The 23,414-nt window shown below is 37.7% G+C and overlaps 1 protein-coding gene across 1 annotated transcript; it reads left to right on the plus strand.

Moving 5' to 3' along the window:
- Positions 1 to 1,134: 1,134 nt before the first annotated feature.
- Positions 1,135 to 23,041, plus strand: LOC113324412. Its single transcript, XM_026572731.1, has 3 exons — positions 1,135 to 1,281; positions 1,936 to 2,293; positions 22,515 to 23,041. The coding sequence occupies exons 1-3, from the start codon at positions 1,135 to 1,137 to the stop codon at positions 23,039 to 23,041; spliced, it is 1,032 nt and encodes a 343-aa protein (XP_026428516.1).
- Positions 23,042 to 23,414: the final 373 nt, after the last annotated feature.

Below are 23,414 nucleotides of genomic sequence, written 5' to 3' on the forward strand. Positions count from 1 at the left end.
CTATTCCTCGTAATACCTTGCAAGGATTGAATGCTGCTGATGCTCGTCGTATTTTTCCTGAGAAGGATAATGCCAGGATTATGCGCTGGTCTACAGAGCAACCTCAATCCAAGACACGTCTCATTGATGTGTTAGAAAATGAATCTGAGTTTAATTTTCGCCCCTAGGTGTCGATTCCTTCTTATGTTTCTCAGTTGTCACCTTCAATACTACTGAAGAAAGTATGATTTTGAAATCTGGTGTTGACTTGAGTGATGGAGAGAGATCCTTCATGTTGAGTTGTACTCCGAGTCATTTGATATCAACAATGTATGGAGACTTTTCAGTAGAAGAATACAACATCGATAGAGCAGCTCGTCAAATGGGTATGGATTAATGTGTTCCAACTTTTCGAAGGAGGAAACCATCAGTGGAACATCTTAAGACCTGTTTAGATTGCACACATGTGGAAGGAAGATCTTACTGGTTCCCTTGTTCTGAACGAATTACATATGTAACTCCAGGTTACATAGATTTCTGGGATCAACATCTTGAACACTTGCACGATTTCGTAATGGTTATCCAACCTTTAGTGAAAGAGCCTCCTTCTGCTGAGATGATTGATTCTCGACCAAGATTGAAATATATATCTGGCAGCGATAAGCGAAAGGAATCTCTAGGATGTTCACCAGTATGTATCTTTTGCGTAATCTTCATAAAATTAAAATAATTTCTTTTTGATTATTGCATCAATTTATTTTTGCAGAACGGTCGTACTGCGAGACCTCGAATATAAGTAAACTTCTCAGAAGCAGAAACAATTATTCACGGTGGAGAGGGCAGGAACAAGAATTGCAAGCTGTTTCCTAACACCATAAAGTCCCCAGTTGTTTTTTTGGTGAGTCGTCAATACTTTTTCCGCCGTGACTCTTTCCTATATGTATTATTAGGATCATAAAACCAATATTCGTTATTTGGTTACAGAATTTTACTCCATCAAGTATTGACGGCCTTCAATTCTCTGCTGCTGGGCAAACGGTTCTTGACTTGAGTGCTGAAGAAGAGAATGACGTGAGTACCTCTTCATATAATCAAATATAATGCTTCGTAGATAAAATGCTAATTGTTTGAGAATATATCCAGGAGGATGTATCCATGGAAGTGGAGAGTACTGATGCTCGTTCATCTTCGGAGGATGTAGGTAAAGAAAATTCTCGGGGTTCAAAACCGAATGGAAGTAATAATACTGTTGATGTTGACACGGGAAATTCTGATTCTTTGAACGTTTCAGAGAACACCCAAGTAAGTATTTCTCTTATATTTTATCCATAGAAGCATAAAATTGTTGATTTATGAATGAATGAATGAGAATCCATGTGAATACACGAAAAACTTTGCCGAAATACGTCACCAGAAAATTCAGAACTCAGTATTTTAGCAAAAACGCCATAAAATCTTCGTCTGATGTCAGATTTTCGAGATCTATCCATGTATCTTCATTCCCAGAAAATTTCTCATCTTTATGAAAGAAGCTTTTGAGGTTTTGAGCACATTTAGGGGTCGAAATCAGTGAAACAGTAAACTTCCAGGAGACTTTCAGAAATTTCTCAGCTGGCGTGTAGTTCGATATTTTGGCTACATCTTTTTACTCGCTCATCCAATAGCTATGAAATTTTGATATGTTGTAGATAACATACATACGAAGAGAACGATACATAATTAAATTTTAAATTCTACACCAATTTCTCCCAGTTCGTCATCTTATGCAGGGAAGTGTGAATCTTTTCAGGCGAGTTTGTTGCCAAAACGTGTTTTATGACTTCCACGCTATTTGTTAATGCCTTGAATGTATAATAGTGAACTATGATAACGTTATACCACTTACATGATGTAGATTATGATTCCATTTGGTTTCCTCGTTTAGATTACTCTAATCTTATGTAATCTTCGTATTAGATGCCAAATACCGAAGTTGGGAATACTGAAACCAACAATGATAACTCGAGCAGCGCAGAGGTTATTGATGAAGGGACAAACATCTCTGCACTTCAAGGACATGAGAGGGTCGTTATCGAAATCGTTAAGGAGACTGAGACTTCGATTGTTGTTGTTTCAGTGACTGACGAAGCTGAGCCGCGGGCAGAAGAGACTGAGGAAGATGTCAACATGTCTGTAGAAGTTTCTCCAGTAATTGAGAATCGTATAGTGGTGCATGAATACCCAAGTGCAGGAATTGATTTTTATCCTCCATTTGACGCATCATTCCCGTATCACCAACTAGTTGGTGGATTCAGTGTTCCTATTGGATATGCCGGTTTTTATGACAAGATATGGAAGAAGTTTGGACACATCATCGTTACCAGATACCCTAAGCATTCTAATTATTTAACCATGCAAGTAAGTGTTATATTGCGTGTTGTAAATGATATATGCACCAGGTCCAGAAATACTGTTACTCCAGATGTACCTTTGATTGGGAGTTCAACTTGGAGAATTCTGAAAGACTTGGCTTCAACGTGAAATGGCTTCGTAAGAAGATAGATGCTATCAAGGACTCATGCGAGAACAACATACCCTTTCCCAATGATGTTGTGAAGGAGAAGGAAGACAAGATTGCTAGGCTGACTGAAGAGCTGAACACGGAGAAGGCGGCTTTGCAAGCCTTGAAGGATGCAGAAGAGCGAAAATCTTTCTTTGCTGATTTTCTTTGATTTATTTTAGATAATCTCTTGAAATTCTGAGAGACGTGAGATTTTATTTCTTGGTTTTGGATAAGTAGATGATTGAGGATTTTCTTTGGATTTGATAGAGATTTTCTTTAAGTAAACTGAAATAAACTTTGATAAATTGTTGAATTCAAATATTGAATGCAAGTATTGCAAACGTTTTGGAGGAATTGAAATACAATGAAAGGAAATTCTAACTGTCAAATCCAGACGTCATGAATTTCAAACGTCTAATGCCTCAAATATCTAATGATCTCATGCGTGAAATGCTTTGAGCCAATTCTCATGTACCACTGGTACAGTTCTGTCATCCATGTTGATTAGCTTGTAGTATCTTCCAGCTATGGATTTAGCAACCATAATAGGTCCTTCCCAATTAGAGTTCCTCGTGGAGTGATGGTTGCGCTTAGCTTCTTTAAGAACTAAATCTCCTTCATGAAATTTGTTAGGCTTGATCGTTCGCGCCTTGAATAACTTTTGTTGATTAGGAACTCCTCGTGTAGTGGAGCTCCACGGTTGTGGGGCCTTCCAGTCTTGCGGCACATATGGACATTCACGCAAAGGAAAGTATCCATAATACTGCTTGTCATGTTCAGCCATGTCTTCAGCAATAAACTTTCCGATGGAGTGTCCAATTGGACGGAGATCCGTATTCATCCATTTAGCGTAATATTGTTGAGGTGAGGTCATCCACTCATAGCATTTTGAAACAGCTAAGTTGTTGATAGGAAGAAGCCCTCAGACCCAAGCAGTATAGTTGAAAACTGACAAAATGGACGCATTAGGAGGAATAAGACTTGCCTGAGCGTGGAACCTTTTGACGAAAGCATTTGCACTTTCTTCCGGATTTTGTTTCAGTTCCATTAAAGCTTTGACATGCTCAAATGGTGGAGCATCCTCTATTTCTTCCGAATTAGAGCTTTCTTTAACGGAGAAATGTGTATTGAAGGTGTCGGAGTTACCTTTCCAGTATGAATCCACGTACGCCCAAGGATCATATCATATCCTGGATCTTCCCGGATTATATAAAATTTGGTCTCTGTCCAGGTTGAGTATGCCTTCATCTTGAGAGTGATGTATCCATAGGCGTCTCTAGGCGTCCCTCCATGATCCATAATTGAGGTTGGAGCATGGATAGCTTCTTGTCGAGTGATACCCGCAGATCTGAGAGTTTTTAGAGGGGTGACATTGACAGTAGTGCCAACATCAACCAACGCTCGTTTGAACTCATTTCCTTTGAGATGAACTGTGGCGAGAAGTCCCTAGTCATACATTTCTTTGTCCATTATTGAAGGCTCAGGGAGAATCTCCTGGATCACCAAACGCTTTCCTGACACGATGTGGTTTAATGCAGCAAACATGTCTTTCCTTTGAGCCTTTGATAGGTACAATAATTCACAGGCATGTTCAATTAAGGATTGAACTACTTCCTTGACAGGTGGTTCAGAGAGAGTGGAAGTTCTGACTGAGAGGGGGTCTCTGTGTACTCCCTCAGTACCCAAGTTAAGCTCTGCTGATTCAACCTTTTCCCTGAATATGTGTTTCAATAATCTGCAGTCACTTGTGGGATGATTGACGAACCTGTGGAAGCGGCAGTAACAAGGACTTTCCATGTCCTTTTTAGTTGGTTCTTTCTTGACATATGGTAACTTGATCGCACCATCTTGGATCCAGACATCCAGGAGTTCGATCACCTCTTCAATGGAAAAGGGTAATTCAGGTGCCTCTTGCTCAGTTCCTGTGCGTTGGTCAGGGGCTTGTGCATCTTGCTTATCCTTCCTTTGTGCTTTTGAAGGAGCTGAGGTATGCTTGCATGGATCGGCTTTCCGTTTGCTCCCTTATGCTACAAGTCTTATGGAGGGTTGGAGATTGTACTGCTTGTTGATTAAACGTCTGCTACCTCGAGTTTCTCGTGGTTCTTAAGTTTTTGTAGCCTTAGCCCTTTCTAGTAAAGCGGGTGCGGTAGTTGCCAATCTCTTAGACGTTTCATGAAGTTCTGAAAAGGTCTGGAAGCGTAGATTTTCCAGTAAAGCTCTGTAGACCAGGATCATTCTATTGATGCACAAGTCCACAAGTTGTTGCTCCATGACATTTGGATCATCACAGTCCAGGGATTGGACCCTAAACCTTTTCACATAATCATTAGGATGTTCGTTGCTTCTTTGAAACATCCTTCCGAGGTCAGAGAGAGTGATTTGCTCTGAAACGAAGAAATATTTCATGTAGAAAGCATTAATCATTTCTCCCCAACTTTTGATAGTTCCTAGTGCGACGTTGTTGTACCAGGTGTATGCTCTGCCTTTCAAAGATTTTGAAAATTTCTTGAGGCGGACAACATGGTTATGTTCATGTTCACCCAAAGCTTCCAGAAACCGAGAAACATGTTCTCGAGCATTGCATGTTCCATCATAAAGGGTGAACGTTGGAGAAACATAACCTTTTGGTAGAGGAATCCTTTGTGTAGCGGCAGGGTATGGGAGTTGGTGACGATGAATAGAAGAGGATGTCTTATCTTTTACACGATCTTCCAAGAGGCGCTCCAAATCTTCACGGGTGGTGAAACTGGACAGTTCCTTCGACTCTGCAACTTTATATTTAGGAACCTCTTCATCATGTACTTCGTGGATCGGAGTGATTTCAGGGTCAGCGTCCGAAGTTATTTCTTTAGCTTTTCCTTTCTCCTGAGTTTTCTCTGACACCTTTTCTGTAAGTGTCTTTAGATAATTGAATAATTCCTTCTGTGTGGCAGTCATATCAATCTGATTCTTGGCAAGAGTTTCCTGCACTTTCATGAGGTCGCCTATGGTAGGCGGATTTTCTCTGACTTCCTCAGGATGCCGACCAAAGAGAGGATGATTTCCATCATTGGGCTGAGGATGAGTAACGTCACCACCATTGTCAGAATCAAGAATAGTTTCTGGAATATCGTCATTGTTATTGTTGCTAGTGCTAGCATCGTTTTCATTCGTAACTAACCCAGACCTAAGACCGGCCATCTTGTGAAAATATGAGATTACAACCGAGAGAATGATCTCCCACTGTGGTGGCCAATCAGTAGATGGGAAAAAATGATTTGCTGGTTTTTACGGAATTGAGGAGACGACCGTGCATAGGAGACTCCTTGAACCGAGCGAAATGCTTAATTGTTGGTATCGGGACCAAATGAAAATGTTAATTTAAGATGCTGACATATGATCCGAGTATAATAATTAAAGTCTTGATCACGGGATCAACGTAAAATTATTAGTGTTTGAACCTTCTCAGAATTATGTTTTTGCAGAGCTCTGGATTCGAAAACCTAATTTTTGATCAATTGATGATTTATTGAAAATTAACCACGGAGTGAAGGAGAGACCGCCTACATAGGATGATAGACCGTCCATGTAGTGCTTGTATGCTCGAGTGAGCAAATACCAAAGTCTCTTGAAGACCAGGTAAAAAGATGATTAAATGATGGTTTAATCATTTATTAAAATAGTGCTCGCCTCAGCTTTAGGTGATGAAACCTAATTATGAAGAGATGAGGGACCAGACAAGAGGGCATAAGACCGACCCTTGGTGGTCGTTGGACCAACTGATGGTCGTTTGAGCAAACTCCAAGTTGTTTGAAAAAGTTTGGACCCAATATGAGCAATTGAGCAAATTAGGTCAAAATTGTTAAAACATGTGGGACCGGCTCTTTGCAAGCCCTAGGGACGGCCTTGGTCTGTCAAGGAGACATGCCCGTGTCACCATAATGTCCGTGTCTCAGTCCTGAGAGTTTCGATATTTTCTGATGCGCGTTTGAGCAACATTTTGAGAAAATATGAAGGATTCAGGATTTTGCTGAAACTGAGGAATCTTTATGAGATGATGAAAATAATTAATAAAATAGGGGATTGCAAGGTGTGGGACAGGCCATGGCTAGAGCATGGCCGGCCAGCTAGCAAGCTCGGTCCCGCAACACTTTTCCCAATTTTATGTATTTTCCCTGATGTGAAGGAAATACCATGAAACTGAGGAATTTCATGATGTCAAGGAATTTCCATGAGATTATGGAAATAATAAAAGAGGGAATCATGAAGTGTGGGACCGACTATGTCCAAGGCATGTTCGGACGGCCAATGAGCGGTCCCATGGCACTTTCCCTAATTTTATATTATTTTCATGGTTTTAGGGAAATATCATGAAATCAAGGAGTTTCCATGATATGAGGGAAACAAATAATATTAAAATAATAAGACAAGGGCGTGTGGGACCGACCACGACTAGGGCATGGAAGGCCGGCCAATGAGCCCGGTCCCGTGAGCTTTTCCCTAATTTTATGTAATTTTCATGGGTTGAGGGAAATATCATGAAATCAGGGAATTTTCATGGGATGAGGGAAATAATAATAAAATAATGAGGAGTCATGAGGTGTGGGACCGGCCACGGCTAGGGCATGACCGGCCGACTAGTAGGCCCGGTCCCGCGACACCTTTCCTAATTTTTTATTATTTCTTTGATACGAGGAAACACCATGAGACTGGGGAGTTTCCTTGAGACGAAGGAGATTTGTTCAAATGAAGGGATTTTCATGAGATCAGGGAAAATAATAAAATATGATAAAATATAGAATTGGGCGTGGGACTGGCCATGACGTGACTGGCCTGCCGGTGAGCCCAATCCCCTGGCGCCTTTGCTAATATTTTATTATTATTTTTTTCTTTCTATTTTGCATAGGGTCATCGTTCCTTCGTGTTTTGGAATGCTCGTTCGTGTCAGGTGCTTGTTTGTGCATTATTGCTGAGTACACTTGCACCATTTTGGTCGGGGCTTACTGATAACGGCTCAGACGCCCGTCCGCTGAATATTTATTACTAATCCATGGAATTCTGCTGGGAAAACCATGAATTGAAGTAATGAAATATTATGAAGAACATAGAATGTTTCCAAATATTCATCTAATGAACTTAAAGATTATAAATAATTAATTGGTGGCTCTATACTAGCAAGCATGCTGTCTAGGAGCATTAATTATCTGAGAATTGAGCGATATGAGCTTGTTGAAGCGTCATATTTTCTTTACATAGTCAGGAAAACATTGTTACATCTTGAAGATGTTATTGCTATATATTAGCAGGTAAGTCGTCTAGGAGCCGTCTAATCTTTCGATTCTATATGGAAGTAATTATTGAAATTTCTCAGTACTCATGAGATACGTCGTTGCCTCAGCTAAGAGACTGCACATCGGTATATACTTTGAGAGATAGTATTCTCAATCAGAGATTCATGCAGCATGAGATTTCATGCAGCATGAAATTTCATGCTTCGATGAGAGACATGAGCCTCAATACTCATCTGATTTCTAGATCAGGAGCATTACAATCATGGTTTTACGATTTTAACCTTTGCGGAAAATCCACCATCTACACCCAGGGACCTTATTCAAAATTGAATACTCTCAGGATTAAGTCGCTACACAAAATTACACCTAACTTCGTATAGTTGAGACCAAGCAACTAAACCTATAGTTCACCTAGTTCCGTCTGTATTCCCACGCCTCCAACTTATAAATAAGTCATGTACTTGGATCAATTCCTTTGGTTCGTATTCCAAACAGTAAAAGAACAACAAATTTGTTTGGTATAAACTCTATTCAACCAAGTGGTATGAGTCGGACAAAGGCTCTTCTGTTTATCTTAACATAAACTCCTTCTTCAGGTCCTTAGATCTATCTTATGTTCAATTACCAAAGTAATCATTAATATTTTGCGATCAACACTCTTAATCCAAAGAATTGTGTTGATGCCGATCTACTCAATTAATCAATCCAATTCTATCACAAGGATAAAACCAATTATTAATTGGATCCTCTTTTTACCGAAACAAGTATTGTGCACACCCAAGATTATGAACCCCAAATCAGAAATCTTCAATATCATTTTAGATCTTTAATAAACACCTGCAAACAATCACTTGAACCTATTGTGATCAATCACGCACATAACGGAATCTGTTAACAATGGATTATCACAAGATCGTCTTTAGAATTACAAATAGTCTAAAGATCCCTGTCGAAAATCTGAACTAGTTTGAGTGAATCTTATATAAGAAGAGAAGATCCTCAAGCATAAACAAACTAGGTGCAATCAAAGTTCAACCACCGTTAGTCAATCATATCAATTGAAAACAAAAGATAAACCGCAATTATCTAGTTTCCCACCAGCGGTACTAATAGAGATTCTCAATCCCAAAGAAGACTTTAAAACGAGTGGCCGTAAGAGATTTCGCCTAATTAGGTTACTCTCCTCACCGATAGGAGGCTTCACCGGTAGCAGCACAACAAGAGGTAGTTTGCTGTTACGAAGGATTAGCTCGCTAGAATGCAAACTTCAAGTATATATAGACTAGGAAGTTTGGACATCAAGGAATTTCCAAAACCGAAAATATTCTCAAGATATTCATTGAAGCACAAATTCGGTTTCCATAATTCCTGAAAATGCTCTGTCCAAAAATAATGATCGAAATCTCTCAAAAAATCTCTAATTAGTAAATGCACATTACTAATTCTTATTTTCCTAAAAATAAAATTAATAAACTTAATTAAAAGATTCTTAACTTATTTATGTTTCGATCCTCGGATTCTCTTCCCTTAGCTATTAAGGAATAACTTTGAACAATTAAATGTAAACATTCACAGAACGTGTTCAAAGTATGTCGACATCCTTACTTTGTAAGTCCTCTTTCATACTTACAACCTTGAAACTGATTTGCCACACTTCCAAACAAGTTTAGAATTGGTTCATCTGACTTTCAAGAACTATGTGATTGAGAAAATAACATGTAATCACAAATCATGGGTGTAACGGTTCTACCAAAACAAGTTTCGGTTCTACCTTACATGTGAGTATTGTGCATCTTCACACTAGCTTTCCAAAATTCGGTTGACTAAGTACTAGGATCGGTTCCCCACATCTATATGGTATCTAACTTATATGTGTTGCACATGTCCATATGATCGGTTCCCTTTTTCCTAAAAACGTGTTGCACATGTCCATAGGATCGGTTCCCCTTTCTGTTATAAACCTACTGCACCTCATACAAGGATCGATTCCCCTTTGTGATGTACTGCACCTCTTACTAGGATCGGTTCCCTTTTACCCAGATTTGGTCAGATATAAAATCACAAACTCGATTATACCATCTCAGATGATTACTTCAGATCGGTTTTACTAATAAAAGTCATACCAATACATAAGTCAGGCCTTTGTGAATAGTTTTACCAAGAACACAAACAAGTCATGAATAGTTATACTAATCATACATATTGGTTATTCACAAGATATGCAATGAATAACAAAACCAATAACACCTGGAGATTTCCTTTTCGATTCAGAAACCAAGTTCATGAATTTACTTCCTTAGAACACATGTAAAACATTGTTCCCTAGTTTGAAATCCTCACCTCATACCCATAGATAATCACAATAGCATTCAAATGATTATGGAGATGTCTTATCTAGAAAGTTTAATGGTTAAGAAGTAAACCTCGTATTGTATTCCTTAATACTATGTCTATCTATAGTTCAATCATGCTTCACAGTTTTGTTTTCAATATGCACGACTTGAAAGATACGTCAGGGAATGAAACAGTTCAAGTCAAATATCGCTAACCTCAAGTGGAAGGATGATGTCGTCGTTGTATCTCCTTGCTTTTCACATCTTCAAGTCTTCGCAATACTTGTAAAGTCTCATTATTCTAATACTTTCAAGCTAACCAATACGAAGTTGACTCTAGTACATAATCAAGTGACTCTTAACATGAGTTTTGATTCACTAAAATATGACAACCAAACTTGACATACCAACACTTGGTGGGTTCAACCGAGTTATGCTCTAACAATATCCCCCTTTGTCAATTTTAGTGACAAAACTCTTACATCATATGGATAAATAAATTACAAGAATTCATTACACATACACTTGATTCCCGAATTCAACAGCATAATAATCTGCATACATTCAATCCTTAAAAATGTCGTTTTTGACATTATAATAACAAAGATAATACTCCCCCTAAAGAAGATAGGTAGATTTTCAATCCGCACGTCTTTTCTATACCATTTAATATGATATGTTACTCCTCCTTAGTATGTGCTTTCACTCTTTCGTTTACATAAACGTTTAAGCACCAATGTTCTTTTCCTTAGTGATACCAATCAATATAAAATCAATGCCAGTATCACTTGTTTAATCCATATATTTCTCCCCTTTTTTGTCACAAAATGACAAAGAAACGAAAAAATAAAGGACAACACGAAAAGAATCTTACGAATCTCAAAATATACTTGCAACCTGTAGAGTTAAGCACGAGGGTTCCACACACCATGTTCTGATAACCAATATCAAAACCGAACAAGTAGTTTTATTTTGATATGTTACCAAGGAAATAATTGTCCGAAACAATTTTTCCATTTTAGTTTAGCAAACCAAAAATCAACTAAGCACCTTAGTTCCTTTGCTAAACCGATTGTACAAAAACAATCGCTTATTCGATAAGACCAAAATAAAGATAACTCTATTTTTCTCACCGGGTTCTTATTATCCATCAACTTAGACCTTTCAATTTTAAACAAGATATGTACTAGGTTAGTTAACTAGCATTTCTTGTTAAGGCATTCAATTAGACTTGAATAACTGAAACCTCGCTTCGATAAGTCTAACTAAGATCAGAATTAACTTAGTTTCTCTTATCCGGAATCGAATTGGACTAAACAACTCATCCCGTAAACCTTTTCTTTCGTTAAGCCAAAAATAATTCATACAAACCAAATAAATCAACTTGCATAATTGTTCACCTCAACCGGAAGCAATTGAAACAAAATAGACATTAAAGCACCGCAATTGCACCGAAATTTTGTAAGCCTAAACAATTGATACCACACAATAAAGCAAGATAACAATAGTTTTTCTTAACGGAAACCAATTGAATCACACATGCATCCATACACATATAATGGAATAAACATCAATTATACCGAAATTTGTTAAGCAAAAGCAATAAACATATATGAAATAAACTCAGGCTTTTCTTAAACAGGAAAACGATTAACTAACAAACTCGTTACCTCAAATTTCGCATCCACTTCTTCAATATGTTTGCATATTCGTCCAGAGATAATTGATATCGAAATATCATCATGTTGTCATCCTTATGCAAAAACAAAAGAATAACAACAACCAACCTTTACCAGAGAAAGTTGAAAATCGGTTTTAACAATTGCATGCAAAAGTTGAAAACCGTCGAAACACATATGCCTTTATGCTAAACCAAACCGATTCAACATATCGTGACTTTTTCACATATTTTTTTTACTAGAACCCCTCATGATTCTTTAGTAAAGCCTACCAACATGGGCTAGAACTTAATCCTGCTAAATCAAAAAGTCACCCAAACCACAAGGGTTCACAACATTATGAGATCGAATATCAAGGTTAGAAAACCGAAATCAAATATCCCATAAACATACATAGCATTTGGATAAAAGCATTCATGAACAGGATATGTAAACCGAAAACTATCACAAGAAAAATTATAAATCAAATAATTTTATTCATAATAGACTAATACAATCATTTAAAGAAATCAAAAATTGATGTGTATTTTTCTGATTAAGTATTACAGCAAATAACTTAATCTTTAGTGGTGCTCTTGTTGTTCACTGAGGTCTCTTCAGTGTTCAAACTCTTAAAGCATGTCTCAAGAGACTTGTCCGCACCCATTCTCTGTTTTTCGAGAACTTCAAGTTGAAGCTTCAAATCTCCAAGTTCACCTTTCATCTCTTTTATTTTATCTTTTGGTTCACCCCGATCTTGAACCAAAGTAAAGAGATTTCCTATGAGTTCTTCAAACTCATGCATAACATTACTCATACCATCATTGGGAAACCACTTGGTAAAATATGGATCGTTGATAGCAAAAAGACATGATTCTTCTTGAGATCTAACAGAGTTATGATTAGGTTCGATTCTCGAGATAATCTTCCTGATTCTTCGATATGGGACGAACCCTTGACAGTTTCTTACTTTTCGTGCTTCCCTTCTATCTCTCCTTGTAACACTGCGAGTTATAAGAGACATCCTTATCAAGGAAAGACAATAAACCTAAGAGAAGATATTTTTTTTTGAAACAAGTTTTTCGAAAATATATAGAAATATGTTCTCGAACTTTTCTTTTTATTGAAGAGTAGAATCAAAAGACATTCCATGAATATCTCTTATTTCCGAAAACGGGAACTACCATTAACATGTGCCCTTGTTTTTATGTGCTTTTCTCATCCAAAATTAAGAGCACAGAAAGGGATGAGAGTGCACAATTTTGATACAACTAAGTTGCATCGGATTTAGCTTTTTCTAGCTTACATTGAATATCAGAAACATGGTTCATGTTTCTCTTCGGGAATTTCTACCCAAAATAATTTCTCCCCAGGCGATGATCTTTCCTAACTCTAGAAATATGATCATGTGGAGAAACTGTACTAATGTGAGAATTCTCGGAGATAGATAAATCTCTCTTAATTCTTTCGATGAGATTTTCATAAGATTTTCTCATTCTAAGAACTTCCTTATTATCCACATTAGTGTGATTGTCTGAAACAACTATCGGGAATTCCTGATTATTTTTTTTAGCAGAGATTCTCCCTTTACCTTCCTTCTGGAGTCGTTCTTTATCAAAACTAGAATTGTTTCTATATAGGTGAGAAGGAACCTTTTTCCAGAAGCGACTATCAACTCTTTCCTCCGACTCTTTTGAGTTGATCTTATCGGGATGTGGTATAATCTGTTTTTCTACCGATGAATGATCTTTCAGTTTTTTTAAGACAAGAAACTTCCTTCAAAAAATTTACCACCGTATGTTAAAGAAGTATAAGTTTCCTGTCAAGGTGACTGAAAATTGTATTCCTTAATATTACCATCACGGAATCGGTTCAAATTTTCCTTTGGACAAGATTTCGTTTGATCATCAGTAGATCTAGAAGCTGGTTTTTCATACTCTTCTGACTTGATGTAGTTAGGCAAACTACCATCATCTTGATCTGTTTCAGATGTGACTAAACTGGTTTTATCACATTCTGTAAAAGTCGAGCAAGGAATTTAAGTTTCCTCATTATCAGAAGGAATCACAACAACATCATTAGTCAGAATCATAGGACGTATCTCTTTTTCTTGAGAAAGAGATTTACCAAGAGCTTCTAATTTGACAGTGAGATTCATATTCTTTATGGCTAGAATCTTCAGTTGAATGTCTTTATTTCTGATCTCCTGCTTAAGAAGATTTGTCTTTGTCTTTAATAACACCACTTTAGAAGACAGAGATTTTATAGGCTTTAGGAGTTTTACCAACTCTTTATCAGCATCTTCTTTTCCATCAGAGATGGACACAGATGTTTTCGCAACTCCTGGATCATGAGTTAACGAAGTAGTAACATCTTCAACTTTTGAGTATTCAAACTCTTGCATAACGTTAACTGAATCATGCATAGATTCAATTTCTTATAGGTTGGATCGCACCAAACACATATTATTAGATCTTTTCGTGTTTGTCTGCTCTGATACCAATTGAAAAGACGAGGGTACCCAAATATACCTCAATCTAAAACTTTTCCTACCTATAAGTCCTTTTTCCGAAAGTGATTGTCTATGGACTGAGTCGAGATAATGCAACTAATCGGTTCACACTTCGTGTGATTGTCTATGGATACGAGATCGAGATAATACAACAACGAAGTATGTTTACTTGATAAAAAGGTTCAAACTTAACCAAACAAAACAGGATTCACTTATCAAGTAAATATGATTAACGTTTGTGTAATTTACTTTAATTATAATAAAACAATTATAATGCGGAAAATAAAAGTAAATGACACAACAAGATTTTGTTAACGAGGAAACTGCAAATGCAGAAAAACCCCGGGACCTTGTCCAGAATTGAATACTCTAAGGATTAAGCCGCTACACAAAATTACACCTAACTTCGTATAGTTGAGACCAAGCAACTAAACCTATTGTTCACCTAGTTCCGTCTGTATTCCCAAACTTATAAATAAGTCACGTACTTAGATCAATTCTTTTGGTTCGTATTCCAAACAGTAAAGGAACAACAAATATGTTTGGTATCAACTCTCTTCAACCAAGTGATATGAGTCGGACAAAGGCTCTTCTGTTTATCTTAACATAAACTCCTTCGTCAGGTCCTTAGATCTATCTTATGTTCAATTACCAAAGTAATCGTTAAGACTTTACAATCAACACTCTTAATCCAAAGAATTGTATTGATGCCGATCTACTCAATTAATCAATCCAATTCTATCACAAGGATAAAACCGATTATTAATTGGATCATCTGTTTACCGAAACAAGTATTGTGCACACCCAAGATTATGAACCCCATATCATAAATCTTCAATATATTCTTTGTCTTCAAATATTCTTAGATCTTCAATAAACACCTGCACACAATCACTTGAATCTCTTAACAATGGATTATCACAAGATCGTCTTTAGAACTACAAATAGTCTAAAGATCCCTGTCGAAACTCTGAACTAGAGTGAGTGAATCTGATATCATAAGAGAAGATCCTCAAGCATAAACAAACTAGGTGCAATCAAAGTTCAACCACCGTTAGTCAATCAAATCAATTGAAAACAAAAGATAAACCACAATTATCTAGTTTCCCACCAATGGTACTAATAGAGCTTCTCAATCCCAAAGAAGACTTTAAAACGAGCGGCCGTAAGAGATTTCGCCTAATTAGGTTACTCCCCTCTCCGAATAGGCGACATCACCAGTAGCAGCACAACAAGAGGTAGTTTGTTGTTACGAAGGATTAGTTCGCTAGAATGCAAACTTCAAGTATTTATCGACTAGGAAGTTTGTTGTTACTAGGAAGTTTGGACACCAAGGAATTTCCAAGACCGAAAATATTCTCATGATATTCATTAAATCACAAATTCGGTTTTCATAATTCCTGAAAATGCTCTGTCCAAAAATAATGATCGAAATCTCTCAGAAAATCTCTAATTAGTAAATGCACATTACTAATTCTTATTTTCCTAAAAATGAAATTGATAACCTTAATTAAAAGATTCTTAACTTATTTATGTTTCGATCCTCGGATTCTCTTCCCTTAGCTATTAAGGAATAACTTTGAACAATTAAATAATAAACATTCACAGCACGTGTTCAAAGTATGTCGACATCCTTACTTTGTAAGTACTCTTTCATACTTACAACCTTGAAACCGATTTGCCACACTTCCAAACAAGTTTAGAATTAGTTCATCTGACTTTCAAGAACTATGTGATTGATCAAATAACATTCAATCACAAATCATGCGTGTAATGGTTCTACCAAAACAAGTTTCGGTTCTACCTTCCATGTGAGTATTGTGAATCGTCACACTTGCTTTCCAAAATTCGGTTGACTAAGTACTAGGATCGGTTCCCCACATATATATGGTATCTAACTTATATGTGTTGCACATGTCCATAGGATCGGTTACCCTTTTCCTAAAAACGTGTTGCACATGTCCATAGGATCGGTTCCCCTTTCTGCTATAAACCTGCTGCACCTCATATAAGGATCGATTCCCCTTTGTGATGTACTGCACCTCTTACTAGGATCGGTTCCCCTTTACCCATATTTGGTCAGATATAAAATCACAAACTCGATCATACCATATCAGATGATTACTTAAGATCTGTTTCACTAATAAAAGTCATACCAATACATAAGTCAGGCCTTTGTGAATAGTTTTACCAAGAACACAAACAAGTCATGATCGGTTATACTAGTAACACATATTGGTTGTTCACAAGATATGTAATGAATAACAAAACCAATAACACCTGGCGATTTCATTTTCGATTCACAAACCAATTTCATGAATTTACTTCCTTAGAACACATGTAAAACATTGTTCCCTAGGATGAAATCCTCACCTCATACCCCATACATAATCACAACAACATTCAAATGATTATGGAGATTTCTTATCTACAAATTTTAATGGTTAAACAATAAACTTCATATTGTATTCCTTAATACTATGTCTATATAGAGTTCAATCATGCTTTGCAGTGTTGTTTTCAATATGCACGACTTGAAAGATACATTAGGGAATGAAACAGCTCAAGTCAAATATCACTAACCTCAAGTGGAAGGATGATATTGTCGTTGTAGCTCCTTGCTTCTTCACATCTTCAAGTCTTCGCAATACTTGTAAAGTCTCATTATCCTAATACTTTCAAGCTAACCTATATGAAGTTGACTCTAGTACATAACCAAGCGACTCTTAACATGAGTTTTGATTCACTAAAATATTACAACCAAACTTGACATACCAACGCTTGGTGGGTTCAACCGATCTATGCTCTAACATTTACTGTTTGGAATACGAACCAAAGGAATGGTTCCAATTACGTGACTTATTACAAGTTGGAGGCGTGGGAATACAGACGAAACTAGGTGAACTATAGATTTAGTTGCTTGGTCTCAACTATACGAAGTTGGTTTGATTTTGTATAGCGGTTTAATCCTGAGAGTATTGAATTCTGGACAAGGTCCCGGGTTTTTTCTTCATTTGCAGTTTCCTCGTTAACAAAATCTTGTTGTGTCATTTACTTTTAATTTCCGTAATTATAATTGTTGTTATTATAATTTAAAGTAAATTACACAAACGTTAATTCTTATTTACTTGATAGCAATCCTGTTGTGTTTGGTTAAGTCCGAACCTATTATCAAGTAAACATACTTCGTTGTTGTATTGTCTCGATATTGTATCCATAGTTGTAGATGGGGAAAAACAATTCGCCGGTTTTTAGGGAAGTGAAGAGACGAACTTGTTATCATGACTCCTTGACCGGGCAAAATGTTCAACCTCACACAAATGCACTGCAAAGGGAGTGCTTAGATTCGAGAGATCAATCTGTAAGACTGCGGCCTAAACCAAGTCAGTGGTCGTTCCCGATTCAATTCGGTTGCATAGAGGGAGATGGGTTGATCTGTAGGAGGAAAGCTGAGAATTGTGTGGGATCAGTGATGATTAAGGATTATGGGTGTGTTGGAGGTTTCTGCAACTTGTGGTGAACTGATGAGTTCGAATAAGTTCTGATAGATTGGTGAATTCTTGAGAATAATTGCTCGAGAAGAATTCTATGTAGACGGTTGATAGCCATTCGTTGTCTGTTTTTCTAAATCATGGATTCATATACTTATTTATATTGTCAGAGTCGTGAACACCTTGATCCCTGTAATTGTGACGGTTTCTTGAGTGAAAGAGTGGGAAAGTGGGAGATCGTAATGAAACCATTTCCAGGTCGTGCGGAGACTTGGTTGATCATTTACCCACTACTTTGCTAACTCATCTAACCGTTGACACGACTCACTCACATTTATCGTTGTGGATGAACCAACGTGTTGTAGGCCGCTATACCAAAACCCTAGTTGTTATCCCCCAATTTTACGTGATTAATGTCTCACGAATCGTGGAGTCTGTATGAAAGACGTGTATTGGTTAGTCATTTGTTGACTGTTTAGACAGTGAGTCGAGATTTTGTTGAATCGAGCATAAGTGGTGATTGCTCAGCGATTCATGGATCGAACATATAGTTATCCGATGGGATGTTGGTATTGTTGAATTACTGACCAGTACTTGAGCGAGAGCAAGTATTTCTCGATTCGACAAATTACTGAATATTAAGAATTTGGTGAGCAACTGAGCAAGTATTGCTCAATTCGACAAATTAATGATTATTGATGATTTGACGTGCAATTGAGCAAGTATTGCTCAATTCGAAAAAATAGCGAATGTTGATAGTTTGTTCTTGGAATTGAGCAAGTATGCTCAATTTGACAAATTACTGATAAATTACCAAATATTGATAGTTGGATCAATATTTGAGCAACTGAGCAAGTATGCTCAATTCGATGAAATATTTATCGGTGACGTGACCCAATAAAATATTAAAATATTGGTAGACTACCAAATATTATATGATTAATTCAGATGTTGGCTGCTGAATAATATAAATTCATTAGTTCCTAAATCTTGCTCAGAATGACGATTCGTAGAACATTTTATTCAAAACCCTAATTTCAGATCATAGTTGATGAATCACTGAAAATAGGTCATGAGTGATAGAGGGACTTACCACATGGGATGATGGGGGTCCATGTGGTACCCAGTGCTCGAGTGAGCATGCACCAGGGTTCTCCGTTTGAGGATTGGTGAAAGAATGATGATTAAATGTCGGTTTCATCATTTACTGAAATATTGTTGGGTTCTGCATTAGGTGATAAAACCAAGGTATGAAAGATGGGGACCGACCAAGAGAGCATGGGACCAGCTCTTGGTGGTCACGTGACCAGTTGTTGGCCGTTTGAGCAATCCTCAGGTTGGTTGGAGAGAGTTTGGGCCTAATATGAACAATTGAGCAAATTAGGTTAGAATTATGAAAACGTGTGGGACCGGCTTTGTGCAAGCCCTAGGGATGACTCAGGTCGGTCATGAAGGCATGCACGCGTTTCCATGGTGTCCATGTCTCCGTACTGAGAGTTTCAGTATTTTCTGATGTGCGTTCGAGCAACATTGTGAATTTTCAGAAGAGTTTCATCTTGACTGAAATTCTTGATTTTTTGTCAGAATGAGCATGTATGCTCAATTGATCAATATTTTGTAAATATTAAAATAAGTGTATTTTAATATTTAAAATTGTCGCGGGAGGCTAGCCGGTCGTGTGACCATGTTGGCTTTTGGTTTTTCATGATTCGAGCAAAATTTGAGAAGTTATGACGAAATCATGATTTTTGCTCAAACCAAGGAGTTTCATGAATTGAGGAAAATAATAAGTATAAAAGAAAAGGGATTGCAAGGCGTGGGACCGGACACATCTAGGGCATGTCCGGTCAGCTATGTTGCCCGGTCCCGTACACCTTTTCCTATTTTATAATATTATTTTTCATGAATCCTTGAAGTTATGGAGAATCCATGAGTTTTGTTGAAACTGAGGAGTTTCAAAAGATTGGGGAACAATAATTATAAAAGGCTAGGGATTGTGAGGTGTGGGACCGTCCACGGCTTGGGCATGGCCGGACGGCTAGGTTTCCCCGTCCCGCACACCTTTCCCTATTTTATAATATTATTTCATATATCCATGAAGTCATGGGAAATTCATGAGTTTTGCATAAAAACAAGGAAAGTTGCTAAAATCAAGGAGTTTTCATGAGTTCATGAAAATAAAAAAAATAGGGCAAAATAATAAAGGAGGCATGGGACCGTCCACAGCTAGGGCATGGACGGCCGTCCGGTGGGCCCGGCCCCTGGGCGCCCCTTATCATTTTATTATTATTTGTTGTTTTCTCCAGTTTTGTGTAGGATCCCTCATCTGTTCATGTTTTTTTATGCTCGTTTGTGCATACGGGCGCTCAGTCGTACATCATTGTCGAGTACACTTGCACCATTTTTGTGGGGCTTACTCAGTGATGGTCTAGATGCCCGGTTGTTGAGAATTTATTACTAATTCATGAAATTTAGTGGAGAATAATTTATGAAACGGAGTAATAAAATGAGTAGTTATTTATTATCAGTTCATAGGATCAGCTGTGGATTCGACCACGAAATCAGAGTAATGAGATAATACAGTTGTTTATTGCCATTCTATGAGACCAAGCCGTAGATTCGATCATAGAATTAGAGCAATGGTTATTGCCATTCCCTGGGATCAGGATGTGGATTCGACCATGGAATAGGAGCAATGGTGATTTTCATTCCATGGGATCAGGCCGTGGAATCGACCACGGAATATGAGCAATGGTTATTGCAATTCCATGGGATCAGGCCGTGGATTCGACCATGAAATAGGAGCAATGGTTATTGCCATTCCATGGGATCAGGCCGTGGATTCCACCATCGAATAGGAGCAATGGTTATTGCCATCCATGGTATCAGGCCGTGGATTTGACCATGGAATAGGAGGAATAATAGATCATTATGGGAATTCAGTGGTGAATGTCTCGGCAGAATTAATTTATTGCATAAAGAATATTAGCCAGTTAAGGTGTCACATCCATTCTGAATGGTGCATAGTCAGGGAGTCACGGTGTTGTTTACGACCTGAAGGTGTTACTGCTCTCAATCTACGGAGAACCGCCTCAATCTATACACGGTCTCTCCACATAGTCAGGGAACAGTGAGTGTCACCGACGTCCTGAAGGCGTTCTTGCTCTGAATCTATGAAGAGCCGCCCAAATCGTTTCTTCTATGTGGAGGGGGGTCTCTCTCCTGCAGTCATGGAACTGTTAATCTTCATAAAGGGCATGATGAAATACCAGGGGTCGAATCGCTCAGCCAGTGGGGCTTTTCGACAACATATTCATCAAGGCTTCGTAAAATATGAATCGTTGCATGCCTGAAAGCCGTGTCAAAAACACGCCTCATGATTTTACGGTTTTACCCTTTGCTGAAAATCCACCATCAACATTAAGTCCCCTGCTTAGTGGGGAATAGTCATGTTCCGCGGTAATGCATTAAATGGTGATTTACAGTCGATGAGATCAGTGGTTGAACTTAGTCTACAAAGGTTTGTTCAGAATCCTCGATTTTTCGCAATGGTGTCACTTACGGGCAAATATTTGAGTAAGGATCCTAATAGCGTGGTAGTGCTTTATTTTGTGGGCGCGGAGAGATGAGGTGTTGCTGATTTGGTCAGTTAAAAGCCCAGTTTTGGTCAGTTTAGCGCTCGTGGGCACAAACCCAAAAGAGGAAACCCAGGTGTTTTAGGTTTTGGAAATAATATAAAAGGGTGAAGCCCTAATTAATTCTTTTTGTTTGTTAAACCGTGCACCTCTTCTCTTCATCACCTTTACGTGTTCAGCGGGGAAGGAAAAAAGTTTGCCGGAAAACCAGCGCCGATCAGTTTCCGGCCGGCGACAGGTAAGTGCAATTTTTTTGTTGTTGTTCGTTCTATGATTCATGAGTTGTTCGAAACAAAAAAATCCCATAGTTGCAAGCATGCGTAGGATTTATGAAGAATTTTAAAATAAAAACGTATGAATGCCCGTTTCGTTAGTTTAGGAAACGAACAAAAATCCCTAATATGGAAGAGATACATAAAATTTTGCATAGACATGGTCTAGTTGCAGTAGAAAAAGTTTTTGTTTATTAGGTTTCATGAAAACCCAAATTTACTTTCAAAGCATGAACTTTGCAAATACTTTTAGAAACGTAGAATTGTTCGTAAAAGTAATAAATAATGATCCTTAGGGTTAAAGGAAATTTTGAAAAAACCTGTAGTTCATGATAAAATTTTGTTTTGAACTTTCAAAATTTTATTTGAAATATGTGGATCCCTGTAAAAATAGAAAAAAAAAACCGTTTCATAGATGAGTGCTCGATTGAGCAAAAAATTAACCCACGTAAAGTTTTTTTTTTTTAACATGCGCACGTGAGTTTTTTGATAAAATAAAATCAAATAGTAAATTTGAAGTAATTGTTAGAGATAAACAATTGTGTTTCATGATTTTATGATGTGTGTTTTGTGGTATAAAATCATGAGATGTTCACATGAAGAGTTCATGTGAATTGTTCATAGTTTCATGAAAAGTCAGTGTTGACTCTTGAATGATAAGTCTTTTGCTCACTTTCGTAGGTTTGAAAAAGTAAGCAGGTTTTCGGAGTTTTATGATGTTATCACTAAGTTCGTGAAACCGTAAATAGGTAAGAGTTTAGAATTACCATTTTTGCAGATGCTAATATTAGTATATTTGTAATTCCGTGCTTCTGGTTCCAGAAAATGGTGACTTCCAGCAGAGTGATTATGATTATCATTACTCCTCCAGCTCTTCTGATGAAGATTCCAAAGCTTTTGTAGCCAAATCGCAAGCTAAGATGAACCATGCTAAGAGAGCAAAGCCTAGCACACCCCTTAATGACCAGAGATTCACTTATAATGAGCTTATGAAGAGAAAAGCCGAGGATGATAAAATAGATGATCGTCAGCATAGAAGGGACCAAATCCGACGTAGAGTGCTAGCGACTGAGGAGAATCTTCGATCTCAAGATGATGGTGTACCTTCCGACTCTGATGCTTCAGAAAATGAACCCGTGTGGGTTCCACGGGATCGCAAGATTAAGCCAAACCGGCGTAACAGAGAGATTGCGAAACAAGTCGAAGCTGACTGGGACTCAAGCGATCCTGATATTCACCCAGACTTCGTCAATGGCCCCGACAATGATTCCGACGAAGAAGAGGATTATGAGAAAGACGATGATGATGACTCTGACAGATCTGATGATTCCGATGAATCTGACGATTAGTTTTGATCATGAATCTTTCATAATTATCTATTTTTTGTTGAAGTAGGCGCTTTCTGGTTGCTTGCGAAATTGGTTGTAGAGACTCTTTAGAGATTATTTTTGAACCATAATCCCTTGGCATATTCTTGTTCCAAATCTTCTTCATACCTCCAGTTGGCGGACCAATGTCCATGTAGTCAGTAATTATCCACGAGGTACAAATGCATAAGCTATCTATGAAACATGTGGTCTGTCAGATGTTGACCACGCCCAAACTGTTAGTTCCCAGTATTGTTACGTTTCTCCCATTCGTCATGCTTCTGATTCGAGAGTTAGGGTTTCAGTTTAAACCGCAACAAACTTGTCTACCCGTTATGAGATAAGTATCCACGTT

This window comes from Papaver somniferum, chromosome 11 (assembly GCF_003573695.1).
Source record: "Papaver somniferum cultivar HN1 chromosome 11, ASM357369v1, whole genome shotgun sequence".
In the NCBI taxonomy this organism is placed as follows: Eukaryota; Viridiplantae; Streptophyta; class Magnoliopsida; order Ranunculales; family Papaveraceae; genus Papaver; species Papaver somniferum.

Excerpts from the sequence above, each read along its gene's own strand:
- LOC113324412 (XM_026572731.1), top strand. The coding sequence starts at position 1,135 with ATGGAAGTGGAGAGTACTGATGCTCGTTCATCTTCGGAGGATGTAGGT. Across the intron at positions 1,282-1,935 it reads ACGTTTCAGAGAACACCCAA|ATGCCAAATACCGAAGTTGG; the intron begins GTAAGTATTTCT and ends TCTTCGTATTAG. Across the intron at positions 2,294-22,514 it reads TGTTCCTATTGGATATGCCG|AAAATGGTGACTTCCAGCAG; the intron begins GTTTTTATGACA and ends TTCTGGTTCCAG.